At 56.5% G+C, this 23106-nt stretch overlaps 1 protein-coding gene across 2 annotated transcripts; it reads left to right on the top strand.

Annotated features, from left to right (window-relative positions):
- Positions 1 to 415: 415 nt before the first annotated feature.
- FGF1 (fibroblast growth factor 1) lies at positions 416 to 21512 on the top strand. Of its 2 annotated transcripts, none has more exons than XM_084295105.1 (4): positions 416 to 557; positions 15851 to 16038; positions 19410 to 19513; positions 20361 to 21512. In XM_084295105.1, exons 2-4 carry the CDS (start codon positions 15870 to 15872, stop codon positions 20550 to 20552), a joined length of 465 nt encoding a protein of 154 aa, XP_084151231.1. In that variant the 5' UTR covers positions 416 to 557; positions 15851 to 15869; the 3' UTR covers positions 20553 to 21512. The 2 variants fall into 2 exon arrangements, with proteins under 2 accessions (XP_084151231.1, XP_084151230.1); XM_084295104.1 differs by having other exon boundaries at positions 20358 to 21512.
- Positions 21513 to 23106: the final 1594 nt, after the last annotated feature.

Raw genomic sequence — 23106 nt, 5'->3', positions numbered from 1 at the left:
GGAGACTCCAGCCCTGGCGCTGTGCCGCACCCCGGTGCGAGCCCTGGGGGGACGGGGCAGGGGGTGCCTGCGGGACGGGGCGGCCGAGCACCACATACACACCACAGCCTGTTTGCTGTCACCCCCTGACTGCACAGAAGCACTCTGGGGACAGAAATGGCCTTGCAGCAAGAGACGAAAGGGCTGGGGAGCACACAGGGAACCAGCATCGGCAGCAGGGGCAGCCCCACCACCCAGGCACAGGCACAGGGCCCTGGCAGCGCTCCGGGCGCACGGGGGAGGCGGGCTGGATTAAATCCTTGTCTTTCACCTGGGCTGGAGTCCAGCCCCAAAATAGCAGTCCAAAAGCAAGATCACATGAGGGGAAAAAAATAGCAAGGCAAAGGATTATCCATACTTCCTCGTCCTATGTGGGCACAGCGCAGCAGCCCATGCCCCGGTGACGGCACCGCCGCGCGCTGCCCCAGGCTGGATTTTGCCCGGAGCCAGCACAGCCCCGATGCCGGTGTCGGTCTGAGGGACATCGCTTCTCCTTGGAGCTCTTCCCACGAGCTGCCGTGAGTGCTGCGGGCATGGGGTGTGCGGGCATCGCGCCGGGAGCTGCCCGGCCTGGGGGCAGCGGGGCGAGGGGCAGGGTGACACCCAGCTGCACAGCATCACGCACCCCAACCTGGCTGCTGGGCACCCCATGCAGCACCTCCCTGGTGTCCTCTTTGGGGCATGGCCCTTGGAGAGCCACAGCCCTGCCCCGGGCTTTGCAATCCCTTCCCACAAGGTCTGCAATGAGCTTTTGTGGTTCCTAATCCGCCACCAGTTTGCAGCTCGGCTGGGTGTGCGTGGCTGGGGAGCGGTTGGGGTTTCTTTGTCCTCATTCTGGGCTCAGGGACAGAAAATGGGGAGGGGAGGTGGGGGAGGACACTTCAGTGCTGCCTGCAGGTTTTTTGCTCAGCCCTTCCAGCAGCGCAGCTCCGAGGAATGAACCCAAACCCTGGGACCTGGGGCACCTTGAGGGGCTCATTTCCAACCCGACTTGCAGGAAGTTCTGCCTGCTGTCAGCGCTGCGTGACCCTGACCTGGGGGACGAGCAGCAACACACAGTGCCTGGGTGCTGAACAGAAAGCAGCACCTCGTGTTTCCTCAAGGAAAAAGCCACTCTGTGGTTAATTATTTGCCATGCTTCCAAACAACCCCAAGAAATGTGTGTTACTTCTGGGACTCCTAGCCGAGAAGGTCAGCAGATATTCAAGGCGGAGCGGTGAGGGGGTTCCTTACCTGAGGCAGGAGCAGGAGCTGTCAAAAGCCGTCCAGAGAGCCTAGAAAACAGCGCAGGCATCTGCTGCCACCCGGGCTTCGCCCTGGGGCCCGGGCAGGGAGGGCAGCGCTGCAGGGCTGCGGCGGCACCGTCAGCCTTTGGGATTTGGCCAAGCTGCTCCTCAGCATGGGGACTGCTGCAGAGCTCCCAGCCACTGCTCGCTCTGCGCCTTGTGTGGGGCTGCCAGACGATTGCTCTCACCAGAGACGGCTGCGTCCAGGCCAGGCAGGGAGGGCACAGAGCTAAATTTGGGGGGAGGCAGGCGAGCAGTGCCACCCGCAGTGCCCAGAGCCCCCAGCCACCTGGCACAGGGGGAGGCAGGCAGGGGGTGCAGCGCTCCCCACAGCCCAGGAACAGAAGAAGGCAGCTCTGTAAGGAGGCAGGGCTGCGTTTCCCAGCACTCCTCCTTCACGAATAACCCGAATGCCTGCCATCCAGGAAAAGCTCAGCCTAATTCAAGGGCAGTGTTTGGCTTTGTCTTGCTTGTTGTTCCCTTCCACCGTTGGCACACGGCTATGATGGCACGAGGAAATGTTGCACAGGTTTGTTCCAACACCCAGACACAGGGCAGTGAGCACGGGGATGCTGGGGAGGCCCCGAGCCCACCCGGGCTGTGTCAGATCCGCCAAGAATGATCCCCGTGGGCTGCTGTGAACTGCAGTGAACTGGGACATGTTTGTAACAAAACGTCTGGGCTCAGTGTGCTTTGGACTCGGCTTGGCTGCCCAGACACACAGGCTCCGTGTGAACCAGGACGGAAAACACATTTTAAGCAAGCCTGAGATAACCCTGGTCAAACAAGGCTGCAGAAGGCCGGTGGAGGCAGGCCAAGCTCCGCAATGCTTCCTTCACCCCCGCAGCCAGCACAAACCCTGCGTCGTGTGCGTGGCTCAGCCGGTGCCCACGGGCCAGGCACCCTCTGATAGATCCTACACCTGCACCCAGCACTGCTCCCTGAGTCCCAGGGGATACAGATATCAGGCTCAGGGGGATAATTTATCAGGTTCCTGAGAGCACCTCGCCTTTAAGGCCAATCTCTGCCACTGCGGAGCACCCCAGCATCGTCAGCATGGGGCTGAGGGGTGCAGAGCCCCCATCCCTGCAGCTCAGCCCGGCACTCATTGGGGCAAAGTGGTTCATTGCATCCCGGGAGGGCACAGGACCACCCAGTGCTTGCCCAAAGCAGCAGGGCCGCGGGGATGGGAACGAGAAAAGAGAGCCCAAGAAAGCTGGCTCCTCCGCCAGCTTTCTCCTCTCTGCCCCCACGGTGCCGCAGCACCCTGTACCCACGGCAGTGGCAGGCTCTGACCGAGCCAAATCGAGCCAAGCTGAGCTGAGCTGAGCTGAGCCGAGCCGAGCCTGCCCTGATGCTGCCAGAGCCCGGCAGGTGCCCGCCACCAGCACAGCTCGGTGCCCGGTGCCCGGTACCCGGTGCCCAGTACCCGGTGCCCGGTGCCTCCCCGTGCTGCGGGCGGGGCGGCAGCAGCAGCAGGGAGCGCTCGGGCCGGAGCCGCGGCCGGGGGGGCGCTCCCCTCCCACCGCAGCGCCTCACCAATAGGCTCCGGTTTGGCTTTTTTTTTTTTTTCCCTTTTTTTTTTTTTTTTTTCCCTATTTTATTTTTCGGTTCTCCCCTGCGCTCTGACACCAGCCAAAGCCCGGGCCCGCCGGCGGCAGCTCCTCCGCGGCTCCGTTACGGGTACGTCCCCGTCTCCCCCCCGGGGATGCTGCGGGGGCTCGGGGGGCGCGGGGAGGCCGCGGTACCCCCGGGATGCGGCGGGGAGGGGGCGGGATGCGGCCCCCCCGGGGGCCTGGGGCTGCTCCCAGCGGCCGGGGGCCACGCGGGGCCGGGGGCTCCCTGCCTGCTGCTGGGCACCCGCGGGGCGGCAGCGGCCAGGAAAGGGCCCCCGGGGGGGGTTAGGAGCTGACAGCCGGGCCGGGAGGGGGGAAAGAGCGACGGGAGCGGGATGTCGGGCACCGTTCCCCACCTGGCTGCGCCCAGAGCCCCGGTCCCTGCAAGTGTCACCAGGCTCCTGCCCCCGGGAGGGAGGAATTTCGATTTCAAGATGACTGCAAGTGAAAGGAAGGCATTGACCAGAAGCCGGTGGCACAATCTGAATCGGAATCTTTAAAATATTTTGTTTTGCGAAACGCGGTATTTGGACCATTTTACTTCCAAATAGGAAATTTGCTGAAGTGATACAGCACTATAAAATGGTCCATTTTAAAATAATAATAATAATTATTAATAATAATTTCCTTTAAAAAAAAGTCCTTGGGCCTGCCCTAGCAGACACCCAAGCCCCCCCTCCAGCCCCGGGGTTTGCCTGGATGTGTGGGAGCATCGCCTCGCCTCGCCGCCCCGCTTTGCTCCCCGTGCCTGGGGGTGCAGGCAGGTGCCCCAGCACCACCCCCAGCCCTGCAGGCTCCCGGCCCCACACGGCTGTGGGGGATGTGCTGGAAGCAGGCAGCCTGTGCCCCTCACGGCCTCAGCAGCGATCGCCTTGGAGAGTTCCCGAGCCTTACGGGCAGGTCGGCACAGCCAGGGGTCTAAAGCTTAACGGGTTCCTAAGGGCAGGACCAGCTTGGTGGAGGTAGGGCAGGACAATGCCTGATTGTTCTCCCCACAAGACGGGGTCAGCAAAACTTTCTCCAGCTGCTGCCACAAGCACTCTGCTGTCTCGGGGCGTGCAGGATCGTGCGCTTGGACTGGGGCTGACCGGAGTTCGGGTCCACCAAGGTCTCCGGCCAGAGCCAGCTTCGCAAGCCCTTTGGATAAACTTTCCTTCCCAGCTCCACCCGAGCCCAGGGGATAGGCTTTCCCTCCCAAGCTCCCCAAATGACTCTGGCCTTCCTCCCACTCCTGAGACCTTGATCTTCCTCCCGGCCGCGGCAGCTCCTCAGGCAGCTGGATGCGGCTCCTTCCACGTTGCTCCCCCGGCTGCAGCCCCACGTCCACCACCACCACGCTGGGGGCAGGTACCTGCCCTCAGGCCTCCCTGCGTTGTTTTGCCAGTGTTTTCCTCTCTGCCAGACAGCACGAGCAAGCTGAAATGCTCACAGGTGTGGGGGGAGAGGCAGGGACAGCAGGGGCTCGGAGGAGATGCCCAGCTCCATGCCCTGCTCCTCCCAAGCAGGGCAATCAGAGCTTGCAGCATTTCTTCTTTGTATTTGGCGTCTTTGGTGTCTCTGGTTTGGCTTCAACAGCAGTGAGCAGCTCAAAGCATCCTGACGGTGAGGAGTCAGGGCTAAGTGACAGGGTCCACGATGACATTAACCACGGCAGGCTCATTTCAGTCTGCCTCCTCTTATTTCAGCGTGCTTCTGACGGCGCGCTGATAGAGCAGACCACAGTCAGAACCCTCCTAAATATTTGTTTTCTCTTCTGATGCCAAGCCAGAAAATAAATAAATAAATAGAAAACCAGAGAGCTTAGCAGCCAGAAAGGCCCTTTTCTTTCCTTTGCAACAAAGATGGGTATTTTCTGCCTAGAAGAGCTGTGACACAGACGGCGTGGCTGCCCTGGAGCTGTGCAATGCCAAGGCAGGACCAGTGCCCACCCCTGGCTGCAGGGGCAGACCCTGCCCGGGGCTGGCCGTGGCTCGGTGCAGGTCCCCAGGTGTGTGACCGCCAGCCCTGCCCCTGTCCTCAGCTCCCGCTGCTCCCTGCAGCCCAGCAGGTGCCTGCAGGTGCTCGGCATGCCCGGGTTTTTCACCCTGTGCTCGCAGGGAACAAGGAAAATTCCCATCACAAGGAAAATTCCCGGGGTCATTTTAGAAGCGCCACTCCCAGTTTCCTGCAGCAATCAATCTCCTCTCAGCTCCGTGCAGTTTTCAGCAGCTCCTAGGGGCTGGATGAGGCCCTTAATTAGTGCAGGAACCCAACCAAACCGCAAATGGCCCCATCCGTTTCGCAGCATGCCCATATTTGCATGAGCAACAGCACGTGGGAGGAGGCATGAAAAAGGATTTTTAAGAGACATTGCAATCCTGAACCACAAACACACACATTTCAACAGGAAATAAGCCTCGCTTTAGGGGACTAATTAAAGAAAGTTGTAACTTTTCAGTGAGGAGGCAATCACCAATTTTCACTTTAATGGTGCAATAACTGCTGGCTGGAGGTTGAGTCGGTTCCCATCTCCTGCTGCCTGCGCATCCCAGGCTCTGCCTTCGCAGGGCTGCGTCCTCCTCGTGGTCCCTGTGAGCACCCCGCTCCCCGTGCAGCACCAAACGCCACCGGCAGACACCCAGTGCCACAGTGGGTGCTGGAGCCCTGGCTCCCCACCAGCCAGGGGAACTTACAGATATTACAGAAACTGCTGTTAGATTTTGGCTTCTCCCTGGCAGGAAATAAATGAGACGATCAGAGGAGGCCACTGCCCTGAGCCTGGCGCGGTGTCAGGGTGCAGTGCACACGGCTGTGCTGCCCTGGCCCCCAACATCCCTGCAGCTCCAGGGTAATTCCTATCGGAGCAGGGTGCCGGAGCCCTGCAGTGGTTAAACACCCGCCCGGTAACTGCACAGAGACCTCTGGAAGTAGGGCTGGGGCTGCCTTGGTCTGGCCTCACCCTCTGCGAGAGCAGCACCTTCCTCCCCAGAGCCTCCAGGGCGCCAGCCGCAGTAATGCCAAGTATGCTTGCCTGTTGTGTTTAATCATCCTTAATTTCATAACCCCCAGAATCACAGGAGCTGGGATGAGATGAATGCATTCCTCTCTGAATCAGGGCTCAGAAATGAGAGGTTGCAAGGAATGGTGAAGAAAGGTGGTCATTAACCACAGGTCAACCCGAAATGCAGTCATTAACCACGGGTCTGCCCAGATTGTGGTCATTAACCACGGGTCAGACCAAAACCAGCAGCAGCCCCAGTGAGATCTCAGCAGGCAGAGCCAGCCCCAGCACCACCAAGCACAAGCAGGCGGCCCCGGCCAAGGTGGGGGCTCACCCACTGGAGAGGGGCACAGCCCCCCGCAGCTCGTAGATTAAGGAAGAGGCAGGAGAAGCCTTGCTAGGTGCCACGAGCAGGCTGCCAGCAGGAATTCGGGGCAGCCCAGGGTTTGGGTACCCGGGGAAGGGCAGCCTGGCACCGTGTCACACAGCCCCCCGGTGACACGGGCAGCTGGGCTGCGTGACACGGCTCGCACTGATTGCCGGCCACGGTGCTTTTAGAAATCTGACATTCATTTTGTGCAACTGCACGTTGATGATTACCGTTTGGGCTGGCGGCCTGGCCGGCTTTGCTTTTTAAGCGGCTCACAATAGAAATCTCTCTGCAGAAGAATTTGTTGAAAACCAGTTCAGCGAGAGAGGGAGAGAGAGGAGCTGCTGCTTTGTCATGCTCTCAGCCCCAGCCCGTTGTGTGGCCTGAATAGACGCAATAATCCTCCCTTCCGCTCTCCATTTGTTAAACGAGAGAGACGCCTGACTCAGTAGTTCTCAGTAAGAGCACTTACTATTTTTTGCCTCGCATCCAGCACCAGATTATCTTATTTGAATGCTGCTGTTGCAGACGGGAGCAGACGCTGCAGCAGTCCCCGGGCAGCAGGGAGCAGAGCGGCCCTGCCCGGGACCTGCAGCTGGCACGGCTCTGCCTGCCACCAGCCCCTCTGTACCTGCTGAAATGTCACACCTGAAGGAAAACAGGGGAACAAAATAACTCCATTCTCCCGGCTGCTCAATGTGGCAGGCAGAGGCTAACACAAGCCCTCAGAGCACCACGGTTAATGTCTATATTATAGACCCGGCTGTCCCCCAGCCTCCTGGCGCGGGGCTGCCAGCTCGCAGCCGCCCTCCCAAAGCCCCGCTGGTTGCCCACAATGGTCTAGACACGGGGCCATGGTGACTCACGGCCTTCGTGCGCTCACAACGTTTGTCCCCGCTTCTGGCTCTTAATTTAGATCCGAGCTCTAAGAGGAGAAATCTGGGCGTCAGCCCTGACCTTGGGGCTTTTCTTCCCACGCCTCTGGCGTTAGCAAACCGCTGCTCCCACCTCGGGCCGAGCACTCACCCTCGCAGGGCCCTTCCTTCTGCCAAAATTTCTCTTATTTCCATGCCAGGTGCGCAGGCACACTCGCAGCCTCGGCTCCCCGCAGCATCCCCAGCCCACGGGGCTTGGGCAGCTCGCCCAGCCCCTGAGCCAACCCCCCCGGCACGGCCACCGCGGGCTGCTCCGGGTGGCCCCGATGGCCCTAAAGCCCTCCTGGGCGGCGTTTGGGGCACAGAGCCCCAGGGCAGGCTCCCCAAGCTCGGTTTCCCCCTGCTCTCAGCCCGGTGCTGCCGGGGCGGACAGGAGGGGGAGATCTTTACCGTAACAAATCCCAGCCTGTGCTCTGGGATGGGGACTCCAGGCTCGTGCTGTTTGCCTGTACCGGGGGCACTCTGCGAGCCACAAACCGCCTTGAAAATGCTGCCGGCTGCTGGTGCTCAGTGCCAGGGCTGCTTTTCTGCACATCTCCCCACTCTGCCCGCAAGCAGCCATCAGCTCCAGGGGCTTTCTGCAGCCCCTGTGCCATCCAAGCAGGAAAGGGACCACCGAGTCCCCTCTGCACGTCACCAAAGCTCCCAGAGCTCCCTGTGCAAAGCTCTGCCACCTGCCCAGAGCTGCCCTGCCTTTCACAGACTCACTTTTTTCCCCCAGAGAAGTCATTTGTTAATTTTCTAACAGCTGCACATCCTTACATTTATGTTGTACATAAGGCTACTCAAGTGGGTACATTTTCAGTTAATTTGCTGGCATTTTCGCTTAGATCCGTGTGTCTCCACCTCCCATCACCACCGGCAGCCCTGGCCAGGTCTCTGGGGACCAGCAGGACCCCGCGGTGCCCCCTCCACCAGGTGTGGGTATCTGAAACTGCACTTCCCATGCAGGTGGTTGCTTACGGGGATGAGAAGGGCGGGGGAGCCTGCAGACCACCACCACCACCTCACCTCTCTGCCAGGGGAACGCAGCGGGGCCAGGCTCTGTTTCCCTCGGAGAGGTGCTCCTGCTGCTGACACCGCGGTGGCTCCGCTGTCACTGCAGGTGTCTCACGGGGACCACTTTGGTGCCGACCTCTTCGCAGGTGCAGGTGCCTCAGTACGTTGCTGTCGGGGACAGGAGGACCAGGGTTAGGCTGGCAGCAGCAGCATGCAGCTCGTGCTCCTCTCCGAGGGGCAGCGGGCACCCACAGGCAGCTCGGGGTCCCTGGGGCTGAGCTGAGAGACCCCAAATTTGGCCTCAGACCATGTGCAGAGAAGCGACCTGCCTTGCTCTCCTGGCAGCAGGAGGTAGATGGAACACACAGCGGGCTCACTAGCTGAGTGCAGAGGTGTTATCCCCCCATTAACCGTCCTGTGGGGCTTTTTTGTTTGTTTTGTGGCTGAGCCTCTCACCCAAATTAACAAAGATTCAGCTCTGAGCTTGCCTTGCTCCAACAGAAAGATCTCATCTGAAACTCTCCCTGCATGTTCTCGTGCACCACAGTTTCACACTGTAAGGCATTTTCTCCAGCCCTCAAGGCACGCAGATAAGAAAATTATTATTTATCAGTGGATTTTCCCTGTAATTATTATCTCAAGCTTTTGTTGTGCTGTTAAGTTATTGAGCAACAGTGTGCGTGGCAAAACACAGCCCTGGCCGTTTACTCAGGCACCCGTAGCTACCAGGCACTGCATTTCGAGGACGATATCAAGCAGCAGAATTAAGAACAGAATCCTCCTAGGCAGTTTTTCTCAGAACATAACACGACATAGCCCTTACACAAATATTTTAGAATGAGCATAATTAACTCCCTGCGCGTTTTCAGGGCAGTAAATCACTGCTAAGCTCATAGCGAACCCAGAAACCAAGCGATTTTCCTTGGAACAACAGAGACTGAGACTCTGCTGGAGGAAGCCTGACTTCTGAGTGATGATATGTCTACTGATGGTTAACCACGAGTATGGCTGTGAGGTTTCACTTGGCCTGGAGATGAAACCCTCACTTCCAGCATTCTCCTCGTCTAGGGGGAAGGACACGGTATAAAGCCTGAACCCAAACTCCAATCCCAGTTTTTGAAGCCTGAGCCAACCCTTGATTAAGCCTGGCTATTCTTCAGAGGGCCAGCTGAAGGAAGTGTTACATCTGACAACACATGCAAATTGCTGCTTTTTGCTCCTAATTCAAGCCTTGTGCCTTATTAGCAACAGCACCCTGACGTTTTGGACCCATTTCAGCAATGAGAGCTTGGCACAGGCCCGCAGCTGATAGCAGGGCGAAGGAGAGGGGCAGTGACAAGGCACCAGCCTGGAGCGGGGCTGCTGGCAGGGAGCTTTGCTTGGGCTGGAAGCACAGGGTCAGCGGGGACTTAGCCCAGCAGGAGAACCACATCAGCCCCGTGGCGTAAGAGCACAGCATAGAGTAAAATTTTGGGGCTAGAATCTGTCATTTGGGGTCAGCTGATGGTTTTTCTGGGCAGAGCTGCTCTGCAAGCAGCCCGGCTCCCAGCTGCAGGCAGCCACGCTTTTCCTCTCCGCATCTACTCGCTCCCAGAGGGAGGCAGGGAAAAACTGGGTAAAAGTGCCACAACCAGAGCACAACCAGACGCCGCGAGAAGCCTGCCCCGGGGCCAGGTGCGGCGGTGGCTGGCTGCCGTCCGTCCGTCTGTCCATCCGTGGGCGCCTGGGGCCGGAGCCAGCGGCCGCGGGGCAGCCACACCTGGGCCCAGACAGCTCCCGGCTCTGTGGTCTGACATTTTGCCCAGCGTCCTGCCTGGACACCGGGGGCGGGTGGTGACATTTGTGAGCCTGGCGAGCGTCACCCAGCTTCACCTCCCTGCCCGCCAGGGCTGGGGGAGCGGGTCCCCAGCAGGGCGCACAGGGGCACCCACTCCCCCATCGCCATCCCCAGGGCATCAGCAGCCCCAGCAGCATGGAGCCTTCGTCCCCGGGCACCCAAATCAAGGCCACGAGGGCCGGGTGACTCGTGGTGTGGTTTAGCAGTCGGTCCCACCTGTGGGTGCGTCTCGGTCGGTGCAAGCGAGGGGCTGGGGGCAGCGCTGCAGGAAAGCAAAGGAGCAGGAGGGTGGGTGGGTGCCAGTGCCAGCCTGTGGGGGGACCTGGAAAAGGCAGCACGTGCCCTCCGCTAGAGGAAAGGGGAAACCCTCAATATCCGCACTGCACTAATTACCTTCTATAATTTATAATAAATGGCGTAAACAGCACCTTAAAGCACGGACAGGAGCAGATCCCCTGCTGGGGAGGGAGCACAGCGCAGGAAGGAGCAGCAGCCACCCCCAGCCCCCAGGCAGCTGCATCGCCTCCGGCTGCAAAGCCCAGAGGTGAAAGGAGCCCCCTTGGCTACGCATCTCCCACCCCCTCCTTCGCTGGAGAAACTGAGCTCTTGTGCTCTGCCCAGGGTGTTCTTTCCATCACAGGTCCCACACATCTGGCGAGCACCGAGCTTAGTGATTAAATCCCGCACACGAGGCCATGGGAGCTGCATCTGCAGCCAGCGCTGCTCATGTCCATGGGCTTGGTCCGAGCCCAGCCAGGCCACGGGGAGCGAGACCCTCCTGGCAGAGCTCCTGCTCCCCGGCTGGACCGGCTTCAGGAGCTGGGGCTGTAATTAAGTTAATCACCAGATTGCAGGAGGGTGTGGGTGGGGAGGCAGGAGAGGCTGGAAGGTAATTAGAAAGCAGATCCTCACTTTGTTTTCCTGTCTCCCCACGGGTGCCACGGCTCTGCTGAGATGTTGTGCTGCAGGTCCCAGCCCGGAGAAGTGCAGCAGTCACACATGGCTCTGAAATGCTCAGCTGCTGGCAGGCCATTCCCTCGGGGCTGCACAGATCTGGGACGTGCACGCTTCTCCAAGGGCTCCCTGCTGGGAACAAAGAGGGGATGGGAACTGAGACAGCATCAGGAGGGTTTGACACGGCCACGGTGAGGCCGACCTTACGGCATCCCAGTGCTGGGCCAAGGGTGGAGAGCAGAGGACGACTGTGGGCAGGAGTTAAATCAATTCCTACAGCTTTGGTCACACTTTAGAGCACAAATTCCACTTACAAAGGGTAAAACCTGACTGATAAATACATCATTAAGCAGCTAATTCTACTGCTAGAAATAAAACCTTCCTACCATAAACACTGACTAGGAACAAGCCAATGCTTTCTGCTGATCTGCACACAACCACCTACTACACATTTATCATAGGCTTTGCCTACTCGTTTACTGAGTCCTCCTCTGAGGATCCGAGGAATCACAGCCGTGCCTGGCACCTCCAGCGGGGCTCCTGGGCTGCCCCAGCCCAGCTCTGACTCCACCACACTGTGAGTTGTGGAGCCACTTGTAGGAAACTCTTGCTGAGCTCTGATCCTGCCTGCATCTCGCACGGCCTGCTATTCCTGGGTGAGGAAATCCGTCCCACACAGCGCATCTCTAAGACTTGCAAGGAATGAAATCCCTGTTCATCCGAGCAATTTTTCCTCAGCAGGCTCGGGCAGCTCTTGGATCACCCCAGCCAGCTCCCTGAAGCCGTATCTGTCAGCCCCCGTGCTTCAGGAATCCACCGGGGCAGACAATGCGTGGAGGAAAGCCAGAACCTAAATTATTTAAAATATTTTACCTGTTGTAACCATTCTCCTACTTCCTATCTAAATTTCCTGGGAAGAGAGCTGCCTGAAGCCAAAAGCAGGGCTGGGAAATGAGCCCAACAGGAGGCAGCGCAGTCTGGTGGCACCCTGGGATAAATATGATTTCTGTTTTAATGGAGAAAATAACATGTTCCAGAGAGAAACCAATTGCAGCGTTCCCACTGCACTCACCAGGGCCTAATTCTGAGGACACTGATCTCATTATGTGGAGCCTGAGAAAACCCTAACAAATCCTGAGCGTGGCTGTCTTTTGTTTGGAGCTTTCTCTACAATCATCATCCGACCATCTCAGTGACAACTGGCATTAGCTGCACTGCTCACCAACGCCTCCAGATTGTTCTGAAGGGATGCTCAGAGCCCATCCAGAACATTTCCTCCCAGACCTATAAAAGGACCGTATCCAAAGCCAAGAATAGTCTCAATGAATTTGAGTTGTTCTAAGCCAGGTTCGTGAGACATTTCTGGGTTCCTGTGGGCAGCATCTGGGTGCTTTATGATGAATACAGCACAGGCTCACCTCACCTGGCCGCCCCGTGAATCCAAGGGTCACAGCAGTCCTGCGGGCTGCCAGCCTCTCACCAGCACCAGCTTTGTAAAGGGAGCAAAGGGGAAAACCGTGCCTTTTGGCCAGTGGAGCCTGTACTGATTTTAAAGCAGGGAAGGACGAGGAGCCCCCTGCTCGCTGCCCCAGCACACCCGCTGGCTTCTGGGCTCACGCAGAGCTCGCCTGGTGCTGGCAGCGTGGCTGGCACCCAGCACTCACTCAGATGCTTTCAGAGTTTGGGATTTCACATCAGAGCCTCTGGGTTGGCAGCTGCAGCAGCCGGTGATAAAGCCTGGAACTGACCCCAAACATCTCAGATTCTCCTGGCTCCTGGAGCCTCACACCCGGCTCCTCTCCCCACTGCCATGGGGAGCACACACACAGCCAAGCCCCATGGCTGCAGGCCAGTGGGACATGGTCAGAATTAACCTCTGGGTTCAGCTCTCTTCTTAAGCCCTTTTTTTATCTCTAGAAAGCTCATTTCTGACCTGGGAGGTTTTGACATCTGCTACTATTAGATGGGGTAAATCCAGATGCCAGATTACACAAAATTCCCATAAAAAACTAACATTTTCTTGCCAGAAATATAATAGTAGGGCCTGGAGTGGTACTGTGCATAGAGTACCAACTACACAGTCATAAAAGTATGAGAACAGCAACAGTATTTAGCAAGGAGAGACAATGGGAGTGGAAAATTGTGTTCATTCAGCTTCTCTTGCGGAGTCAAAGGCAGCTGGCGAGCACTGAAGGTGCCCTAAAAATAGCAAAAAACCTTAAAGGAAATACATGAAAATGAAGAAAATTTCCAGCAGAGCTGCTCTGTTAAAGCTATCCATAGATGCACTCAGCCGTGCAGACAGGCAGTAAACAAGGGAAGCACCAGTCTGCACCTCACCCACGTTGGCTGCGGCGCAGCGCTGCTGAGCTCCTGCTCTGAGCCCGTGGCTGAGGGAGGTTTGCTTCTCGCTTCTCTCCACCGCCAGCCCAGGAGGTTTCTGAGAGCCCTTTGCCCTCAGAGGAAGGTTTAAGAAAAGCTGTATTTCCAGTAAATTGCACAATGCCACTGATCTTGATTAATGCTCAGCAAAGCACTGAAGCCTTATCTACCACACTGAATGACTTGAAGGCTTTCATTCAGAGAAAGCATGGCAGGTTATCGGTATTAAATCTGAACTACTACAAGAAAATTATGATTTCTCAATAGAAAAAAAAATGTTTTGGGAGCAGAAGGTCTCAGAGGTACCTAATTTCAGCTGCCTGACAACTGTGTCAAAAAAGGATGTCAAAGCTGTACCTTGGGAGCCCACCAGCTGCCCTGGAAGGCCACCAGGATGCATAAAGCTCCTCCTGAGCAGCCCTGGGACACTTCACTGCAGGGCAGCAGTGCTAGCACCTTCAGCGTGCCACCTCGCTGTCAGCTTATATCACCATCAGTGAGCATTTCCAAAAATACCGGGCTGTGTCAGATGGGACAGCAGGGGCTTTTGCTTCCAAGCGCACACCATCTGAACGTCCCAGCTCTGAGCCTGACGCTGCTTTTGTTCATTTAAGCAGCAAGGAAACCAAGAGAGATGGTTATAAAAGTTGGTCTGACTTCTGCAGAGAAAGGTTAATGCTTTTGGCTTTGCAATTAGGGGCAGAGCAGGACCGAGCCTCGGGGAGATGCGTGATACGGGGTGGAGCTGGCCAGCAGCCGGTTTTGTGAACCTGATAAGCACCAAAACAGCTCCCTGGGCACATCAGCAAAGAGCTGGGGAAACGCGTCTGATAAAGCACGGCTCGCTAGGCATTGTTCCAGAAAACATGACTCCTGAAACAAGATCAGAGCGGTCCTGCAGAAAGGGCAGTGGGGAAAAGTTTAAAATAATACATGGCCCGGCCCCTGCGCCCTGACCCCGCGCTCGGCTGCGGGCCCCCTGACTTCAGCCCTCCAGCTGCAGCACGGCACCGCGGGCCAGGAGGAGAGGGGCCCGTCGGGAACTGCTCGCTGCCAGCAGGAATTCAGGCCTTGGATGACAGAGAACGCTTCTTCCTTCCCGGCTGTTCTCCCCTCCTAGGAAATCTCGCTGTTCTAATAGCGACCCCAAAGGGACGCATCTGAAAGAAAGGGATGAAGCCTGTGAACTAACCGAAGTCGGTGGAAACGGCTGGGCGTGTTTTTAACAACAGCAACAAAGTCTTTATTTCCAAGGTTTAAGTTTTTAGTTCCCAAAACTTTAAAAGAAACGGGCAGTTTCACATATTTTTATCTCCTGCAGACTTTGGGGATCCACTTGGAGGCACAGTTTCCCCTCCTTGCAGCTGCATTTGCAAAGTTAAATAGTTAGGAGCTTACAGCCAAATGTTTGGGGGTTATGCACACACAGAGCCATCCATTTCTCTGTGTCTGTGTATTGCCATGAGTTGCACTCCCAGTTATCTCCCAGGTCACTGGGAAACACACACGATGATACCAGTTCAACCCTAATTCTACAGTAACACAACTCCATACCAAATAGATGCTTTCACAATCCGTATGTAACATAAATACACATAAATAGTGACCATATAACAATTCCCATATATAGCTATGGGAATAAGTGGCATTTAAAGTCATTTCCTCTCTCTAGGTTTATCCTCTGCCCTGTCTTTTTCTGTTCATAAATCCACTTCTCTATAAGCACTAGGGACGGTTGCACATGAGGGTCAGCCTATTCAAGGCAGATTTTAAACGCAGTTTCTAGGCCAGGCGCCTGGCTCTCTGTTTCAGTTGGGATACAAGGGTGCACCAGCATGATATAAGCTCATTATATCCTCAAAGTTCCTTTTTTCACATGCATTTCATCACCCACATTTGTGTGGGTGTACCTCCCGCTCACTGCCCAGGCAATTAAATCCTCCTGTGCCCTCGTTTATCACCCACAACATCGAAATTTTGGTCTGGCTCTAAGCACGTCTGTGCCTCAGCCAGGTGAGGTGCAGAATGCCAAGACAGGAAGAAAAAAGTTTGCTTATCTAGCAGCGTGCGTGCAGTCCCAGTCATAATCATGACTGAGGTATAATAGTGGAGAGAGTTATTAGCCTGGGCTTCCTGCCTCCTGCGGGCTCCAATCAGACACTGGGTGTTTTCAGACTTTTTCTCGAGTGTGTAATTTTAGTGCGTACGTCAATAGAAAGCAGAAAGAAAACAGCATTCGCTGCGACACAATTAAAAGGCCCCCGGCCCTGCCGCCGATGAGCAGACGACCACCAGCCCTCCCACTCCGGGGAGCATCACCCTGAGGGCTGTGTCACCGCCACCACCACGTGAATCACCTGCCCCGGCCCCCTCCCTGCCTGCCCCTTTTTATAAGCCTGGCACCGTGCGGGGAAGCTCGCCGTGCCCGCTCTCACCTCCCTGTCTCTTGCAGCCTGGGCAGAGGCTGAGGCATGGCCGAGGGGGAGATCACCACGTTCACTGCCCTGACCGAGAAGTTCAACCTGCCCCCGGGGAACTACAAGAAGCCCAAGCTCCTGTACTGCAGCAACGGGGGCCACTTCCTACGGATCCTTCCCGACGGCAAGGTGGACGGGACGCGGGACCGAAGCGACCAGCACAGTAAGCACACACAGCCTGGCTGCTCAGCTCTCCTGCTTGCTCCTGTGCCTGGCGCTGTCTTGGCTACCTTTTTCCCTAGGAAGCATCCCAGCACGCAGCTGGGAGCGGGGCAGCCACGAGGCTGACTGGTCCTTACTGGGATCACGGGTGGGCAGAGCACCCAGGGCACAACTGGGGTGGTAATTGCAGCTTGGCTGCTTACGAGCAAGCTGGCAGCTGGAAAAAGGGGCTGAGGAGGAGCTGCACATGCTGCGTATGGCCACAGCCATCACACCTGACTCGATGTCCCCTGTGCTGTCCCTTGGCTGGAGGGTTTGGTGCTGGCACCACACGCATGCAGTGCCTGCTGGCAGCACCCCCACCCTGCTCCCTGCACACAGGGCCCCGACCCTTCTGCGGGCAGCACGCGTTTTATCTGTGCGGTGCACATGGTGTCTTCTTGCCTTCGGTACCTTCCCTTTCCCCTAATGCAGTAAATTAAATTCCTGTGGGATACGCAAGTCCAACAGAAGCAAGAATCAGCCAAAAAAAAGTTATTTTGTGACTCTCAGTTTTAAAAATGCAGGGACAGCAAGGAAAGGTGCTGTCTGCCCTTTCCAGAAGCTCCCCACGGCACCAACAGCTCCTTCCCTCTCCCTGCCAACAGCCAAGCCCGTGGCCAAGGTGCTGAGCTCACAGCTTTGACCGAGCTGTGCCAAGCCACCAGAGGAGAGCTGCACGCCTGGCCTGACACAGAGCCCCCTGCCCCCACTGCACTTTCCAAGTGCTTGAGAGGATTTGGGAAACTGCACCAAGAGAGCGGGGCAGGTAGAGCAGCTCCTGGGGCACAGGGGTTAGGGCTGGGGCCGGATCCTGCCCCTCTCTGCTCACCGTGCTCAGCAGCAACCTTCCCGCAGCCTGTGTACACCGTACCCTGGGTGCTTACGGGAACATAGCTGAGATCTGCCAGGCTCCTGTTTGGTTAGAAAGGAGCGCTGGGAGGAGCCCAATTAGCCTTACAAATTCTAAGAACAGCATTTTTTTTTCTTTAAACCACAAGCGTCCACGTGGCTTTCTCCCCCAAAGTCAACCTTTCCTCATGTTGCTTTCAAGAAGAGGCAGTTTGTGCAGAGTTTCAAGTACAAATATCCTTCTCCTGCCCTTCGCAGCACCCTTGGCAGCGTTAGGGAGAGCTCAGCACCCCGGCCCTGAGCCCAGTGCCCCCTCCCTGGGGCTGCCCCCGCAGCGAGCATCTCCCCTCCGGCCACCAGTGCCAGCCCCGGCACGCTCGCACCTCGCCAGCTGCCGTCCTGGCCGTGTGTTTGGGAACCTGTGCCAGCAGGGAACCTCCTGCAAACGATCCCATAAACGTGGATATCCGACCGTGCAAATATTTACAGAGGAAACTCCGTGCAGGGCGGCGTGCCAGCAGGAGGTGTGCCTCTGGGCACCAAACACCGCGCGCTCCGGGGTCCCTGCCTGCGTGCTGCAGGCACCAACGCTGCTCCTTGTCACAGTGCCCCGGGGTGTACCAGGAGCAGAGCAGGATGCTGGCCTCCACCATGGGACACTGCTTGCTCAAGGATCTAGTGGGAAAATAAAAGCCACTCGTCCTGGGCCCTCAGCACCCAGCCCTACGTACTGATTCCTTCCCTGGTCCTTTGCTGCAGCACTTGTGCATCCCGAGCCTTCACCGTGAAATGAAAAGGAACCTTACCAGAGCATTTTTGGCTCTTGAGGACGAAGCTCAACATTCCCAAAACCAGCCTTACCTTCTCCGCTTCGTGCGTTTACTTCATGGACGGAAATCTCCGTACAGAGACGTGAAAAGGCCTGCAAGAACGGATGCACTTTCCCCTGGCCAGTTTTGGAGGCAGCTCCATGGCTCTGGTCCCACCGCCCCTTCCCTGGCCAGGCGGGTGGGAGGCAGCCCCGCGGGATCACCAGGCAGGCTGGGGACTGCAGCCCCACTGTGCCCCCACCAAACCCCTCCAGCTGAGCAGGGAGCACCAAAAGCAAGGAATGGACCCGTCGCAGTAAAGATTTCCCTGGTACCTGCTTCTGCCACACCAAGAGGTCACACTGCATGCTGTTCCAGGCAGGATTAAATAAAGTAAATTTAAAAAAAAGAAATAAAAAAAGGAGGAAGGAGCTGGAGTGAAGGAGCCTGCTCACACTTCACTCAAACCAACCCCAACATTCCTGTTACAAATCTCTACAGGAAAAGATCGGGAGAAAGAGCTGACTTGGAGATGGGAGCAGTATTTTGGAAGAGCTGGGGTTTTGCACGACACCCCAGGCGCACCCACAGCCCCCGCAGGTGCCGATGCAGCCGCTCAGCGTGTGCCCATGGTGGTGATGTGCACACTGCTGGAACCACGTGCAGGAGAACCACCCCCGGGCTGCACCCTCACTGCCTCTGCCCTTCTCTTCTGACAAATCCATTGATCAACAGCTAGAGCCAAGCTGTAATCACTGTAATTAGCTAAGGAAGGAAGAAAGAAACCCACGGGGGTAAAATAAGTAACCGCACAAAGGGGAAGGCTAAACAGGCCGGGGAGGGAGGTGGCACAGACGCTCAGCCTGCCGCTGACCCAGCTCATCTCCCACAACAGGAGGCCAACAAGGAGGGTTTTTTTGTGTGTTTTTTTTTTGCCTCAGCATTGGGAGCCCAAGCCCAGCACTGCTCAGGGTGCCTGACACCATGGGCTGTGCTGCCGCCCAGCACTCTACACCGGCAGGCCCAGATCCCAGTCGCTATCAAAGTCATGCCTCCTGCTCACATCAGCTGCAGTGATACCAGGCACAGCTCCTGGACATCTGCAGGATGCCCGTGTTGCTCTCCAGGATGAAGGGCAGCGCTTGCTGCCCCTCTGCAGCTTGCTGGAGCTCCCCAGTTCCCCCACTGCGCCCGGCAGCCCCAGTAAGGCAGCCTCCGACAGGATGCTTTGGGGCACGGTTTCAAAACGCCGGCATCTGAAGCCTGTCTGTCCCCGGTTTAGCTCTCAAAATACTTCTTCGTGTGTCACTCCTCAAGTGTCTTGTCAAAACCACATGAGAAATTTGTAAATTAGAGCCAGAATTAAAACCCCAATCTCCTGTGTCCCATTCCAGCGTCTTAACCAAAAGGCTGCCCTTCCTTTGATGTAAAATAAGGAAAAAATTGGTCTTTGGTTCCTAAAACATGGCTATGGGGTTTCTTTGAAGGGGAGGGCACAGGGAGATGTTTTCATTACGCTCTGTACTGTTCCTTATAAACTCTTTATAACCCAAGCTTCAGCACCAAAATACCCTGCTAACTTTCCTAGCAGCTTAGACATTATCTCTCACTTTTTTCGCCCCCTGTTTTTATTTTCCTCTTATTTTTGTTGTTGTTTTATTTTTACTTTCAGTTCAGCTCCAGCTAAGCGCGGAAAGCGTGGGTGAGGTTTATATAAAGAGCACCAAGTCTGGGCAGTACCTGGCAATGGACACCAACGGGCTCTTGTACGGCTCGGTAAGCGCGAGGCTCCTGTGGGACCGGGCACCGAGAGGTTTTGAGGTCTGCAGAAATCTCGTAGCTCTGAGTAATGCAAACCGCAAGCAACAATTAGCCTCTGTTTGTTATTTTGGCAGCTGGACAGCCACTCTCCGTCCAGCTTTATTTTGGGGGGCGGGAGGAACAAACAAATAACCCAATAGCACCATTTGCAGCCCTGCCTCGAGCACCTGGCAAACACCACGAGTTGTGCTTGGAGCAGCAGCTGCTCCTTACCAGCTCGGCAGCTGCTGGCTCCAGGAGCAGGACCCCCACAGACCCCAAGCTGTGCCAGCTCCACAAGGGGGCTGCGGGCTGCCAACAGGGCTGTGGGGAAGCAGAAACCTCCCTGGATTTTCCCTCTGCATCCTCAGTTCTTCAGCCCTGCACCAGAGGTGGTGACAGTGCCGGCACGGGCACAATGGTGTGGGGAAGGAGCTCCTGTGCCCAGGAGCCATGGGACATGGTGTCACCAAAAATAATCTGTGTCTTTGGGAATAGTCCCGTTTATAGCTAAGTGGGTGTCATGTAATCCTGCCAGCAGGCTTCTGAGCCTCGCCAGAGAGCTGCTTTGTTCCCTGTGCTTGTCTCCTTAAACCCACGGCCAGCACCAACCACTGCCAGAGCAGGAGCATGCGCCAGCACCAGCTTACAGAGAGTGGTGCTCGGCTCAGACATTGCCAAATGAAATGCCTGGGTCAGGGACAGGGCCCCCAGGCCAGGGAGATAAATCAAGGCCACATACCTGCACGCTTCCCATCACCTTGGCAGGGCACAGAGACAGGGCAGGGGCTCACTGCCGCCACGCACGGCTCTCTTCCAGCAGCTACTGGGCGAGGAGTGCCTGTTCCTGGAGCGGATCGAGGAGAACCATTACAACACCTACGTCTCCAAGAAGCACGCCGATAAGAACTGGTTCGTCGGCCTGAAGAAGAACGGGAACAGCAAGCTGGGGCCACGGACTCACTACGGGCAGAAGGCGATCCTCTTCCTCCCGCTGCCCGTGTCGGCCGACTGAGCCCCCACCACGACCCCCACCCGAGCCCCCCTGTGCCACCCTCCCTCTCGCTGCCCCTCTTTGGCTGGTCTGGCAGAGCCAACCAAGCGTTAGTGCTCCGAGCTTTAGGTAAAGGCTTTAACAAAACCAAAGCAGAGCTACCCAGCCCCACACGATGCTTCACAGAGGTGGTGGAGAACCGGAGAACCCCCGGCACCTCGGCCTCACCCTGCAGGGCTGAGGACGCCCCGGGACATGCACCTTCCCAGCCCAGCACCTCTCTGGGTGCTCTGTGCTCAAGTATTTATCCATCCCAGCACGTCGCTGCTAGAACACCCTCCGAGCCATTCCAAAGGGCACTGTTATTCATGCCATGGAGTCAACGCCTGGCGAAAGGCCTGCAGATAGCCTCGTCGTGCTAAGCTAAACTAACAGCAGCCAAAAGCTCCGAGTCCTCGAAATCTTAGCCTTCCTTCCACCTCAAATATTGCTATATTTCATGCTAATATCAGCCATATGTTATTCATATTTATTTATTAAGTAAACCTGTCTCTTACACAACCTGTCCAGAAGTGGCACCAACACCCTGATGTTATCCTGGAGGGGACAGAGCAGAGTGGGAGTGACCAAAGCCTGATTTGGGGGCTCTGTGGAAAAGGCACCGGGGCCCCTCGGTGAGTTTGGGGTTCAGCCATGGCATGGTGCAGCCCATGTTCCCTGGCACACCACACAGATGTGGCTGGGCACTGAACAGACTGAACGGAGCAAGGATGAGGGCAGGGAGCTGCGGGGAGCCCTGCACATGTCGCAGTGAAGCGGCCGTGTCACAACACTACGGGGCAGGCTGCTGGCATCACGGCACGGCAATGTGCTGGGGCCCAAGTTCAGGTCAGCCCTCTCCATCATAGATGGAAGTTTCAAGCTGTAAATATGATGTACTGGTACAGTGGCAGAGTAATAAAGTTTGATATGAAATACTGGGACAGGCTACACTTGTTCTTCCATTCCCCAGGCCCCGGGGATGTGGGGAAGGCGCTGCCCTCTCCTGGCACAGCCTGGCAAGCCAGCTCCACGTGGGAGGTGGAGACAACAGGCGCTGCGGGTCACATATTTCTGCAGCAGTAATTAGCCACTAATTACTGCTCTCTGGCATTGCTCTGCTAATTACTGCACTCCTGAAGCTCTGCACTCGCTGGCTCTGAAGCCTCCCCCAGGCTGATGGCATCGCCCCTACCAGCCCTCCCAGCACACAACCATGGGAAGGGGGAGCGTGGTGGTGCCAGCACCATGGGGACAGCACCAGCACCCTCCCCACATGTCCCTTCCACATCCCTCCAGTGCCCCACGCCTGCAGGACCACGAGGGCACCAGCTTACCTGGGAGTCCTGCTCTCCCCGGAGGGTCACATTCAGGCAGCAAAGCCTCCACGCAGATGCCCATGGGGAGGGTCAGCTGCACACTGAAAGCTTGAAGGACTACAGGTAGCACTTTGCAGCTTTCACTTACAACCCCCAACAGCCAAAAAGGCATGTTTTTGCTGTATGCAGCAATGAAAACATTTTAATTAAAAGGAAGAAGAAAATAATACTTGTAAAATTCTACTCAGCACAAGCACCTTTCCCCCCCACCCCCCAAAAAAATTCAACATGACAGTAGCATAACTTGGGGTTTTATCAATATTCTGGCACCACAGGGAGGCAAGGTAACTACCCCTACACTGGCAAATGCCTGGGACTATCTCGTTCCCTTATTTTATACAACCCGGCACATGCACCCTAACTCATAGCAGGTGCACCCAACCCCATCACCAAAGGCTAACAACTAACAATTTACCAGCTGTGCCACCACAAACCTGCACAGGTTCTTAATTACCTGGGCAGGGAGGTGAAATGCACCCTTCTGAATCCTGGTGGCACTGTGGGTCCCGCAGCAGTGCCACTTTGGGGACAGTGCCACAGCTCCCCACCAGGCTGAGCGCTGCAGTCTCTCCTCTCACTGCTCCTACAAACTTGCTATTCCTTAATGTCAGGGGATAAGAGACAGGAAGCCAGACATTTAAAGCGGTGCTTAGCAGTACCCAGCAATGACCCAATATCTGCCAAAATCCCGGCTTTAGGCCGATGAGCTGCAGGAGGAGCGGGGACAAGAGAAGGGCCCGGCCACCTGCCCTGCCCCAGGCACTGCCAGCGCTTGGGAAATGCTGCAGACGATGTTTGCAATGGCAGACACAAAGATTCAAGCTGGAACAAGATGGAGCGATGTGGACAGCAAGCAACATCAACAGCTTGCTTAAATATTGTGATAATTTTCCCCGTGAAATGCTGGGCTGTCACTCAACCAAAGAAATGAGTGAGTGCATGAACAGGAGATCCGGGTTTCTAATTAAACTGGAAAGTTGGAAAATGCAATACTGGATTTAGCTGTGCTGCCTTCCAACACCTCATTAACCGCAGGGCATTCCTCTCATTAGACGTCTACGCTCAGAAATTACCACCTCAGATACGCACTTGACGCCCAACTGGGGGAAAATGTCAACACTTTGTCTGAAAAATAATCCCTAAGGAAGCCACAGTAA

Source organism: Netta rufina (assembly GCF_964035555.1).
Source record: "Netta rufina genome assembly, chromosome: 14".
NCBI classification, from domain to species: domain Eukaryota; kingdom Metazoa; phylum Chordata; class Aves; order Anseriformes; family Anatidae; genus Netta; species Netta rufina.
The sequence above is the reverse complement of the archived record's forward strand: the minus strand, read 5'-3'. Positions and strand labels throughout refer to the sequence as shown.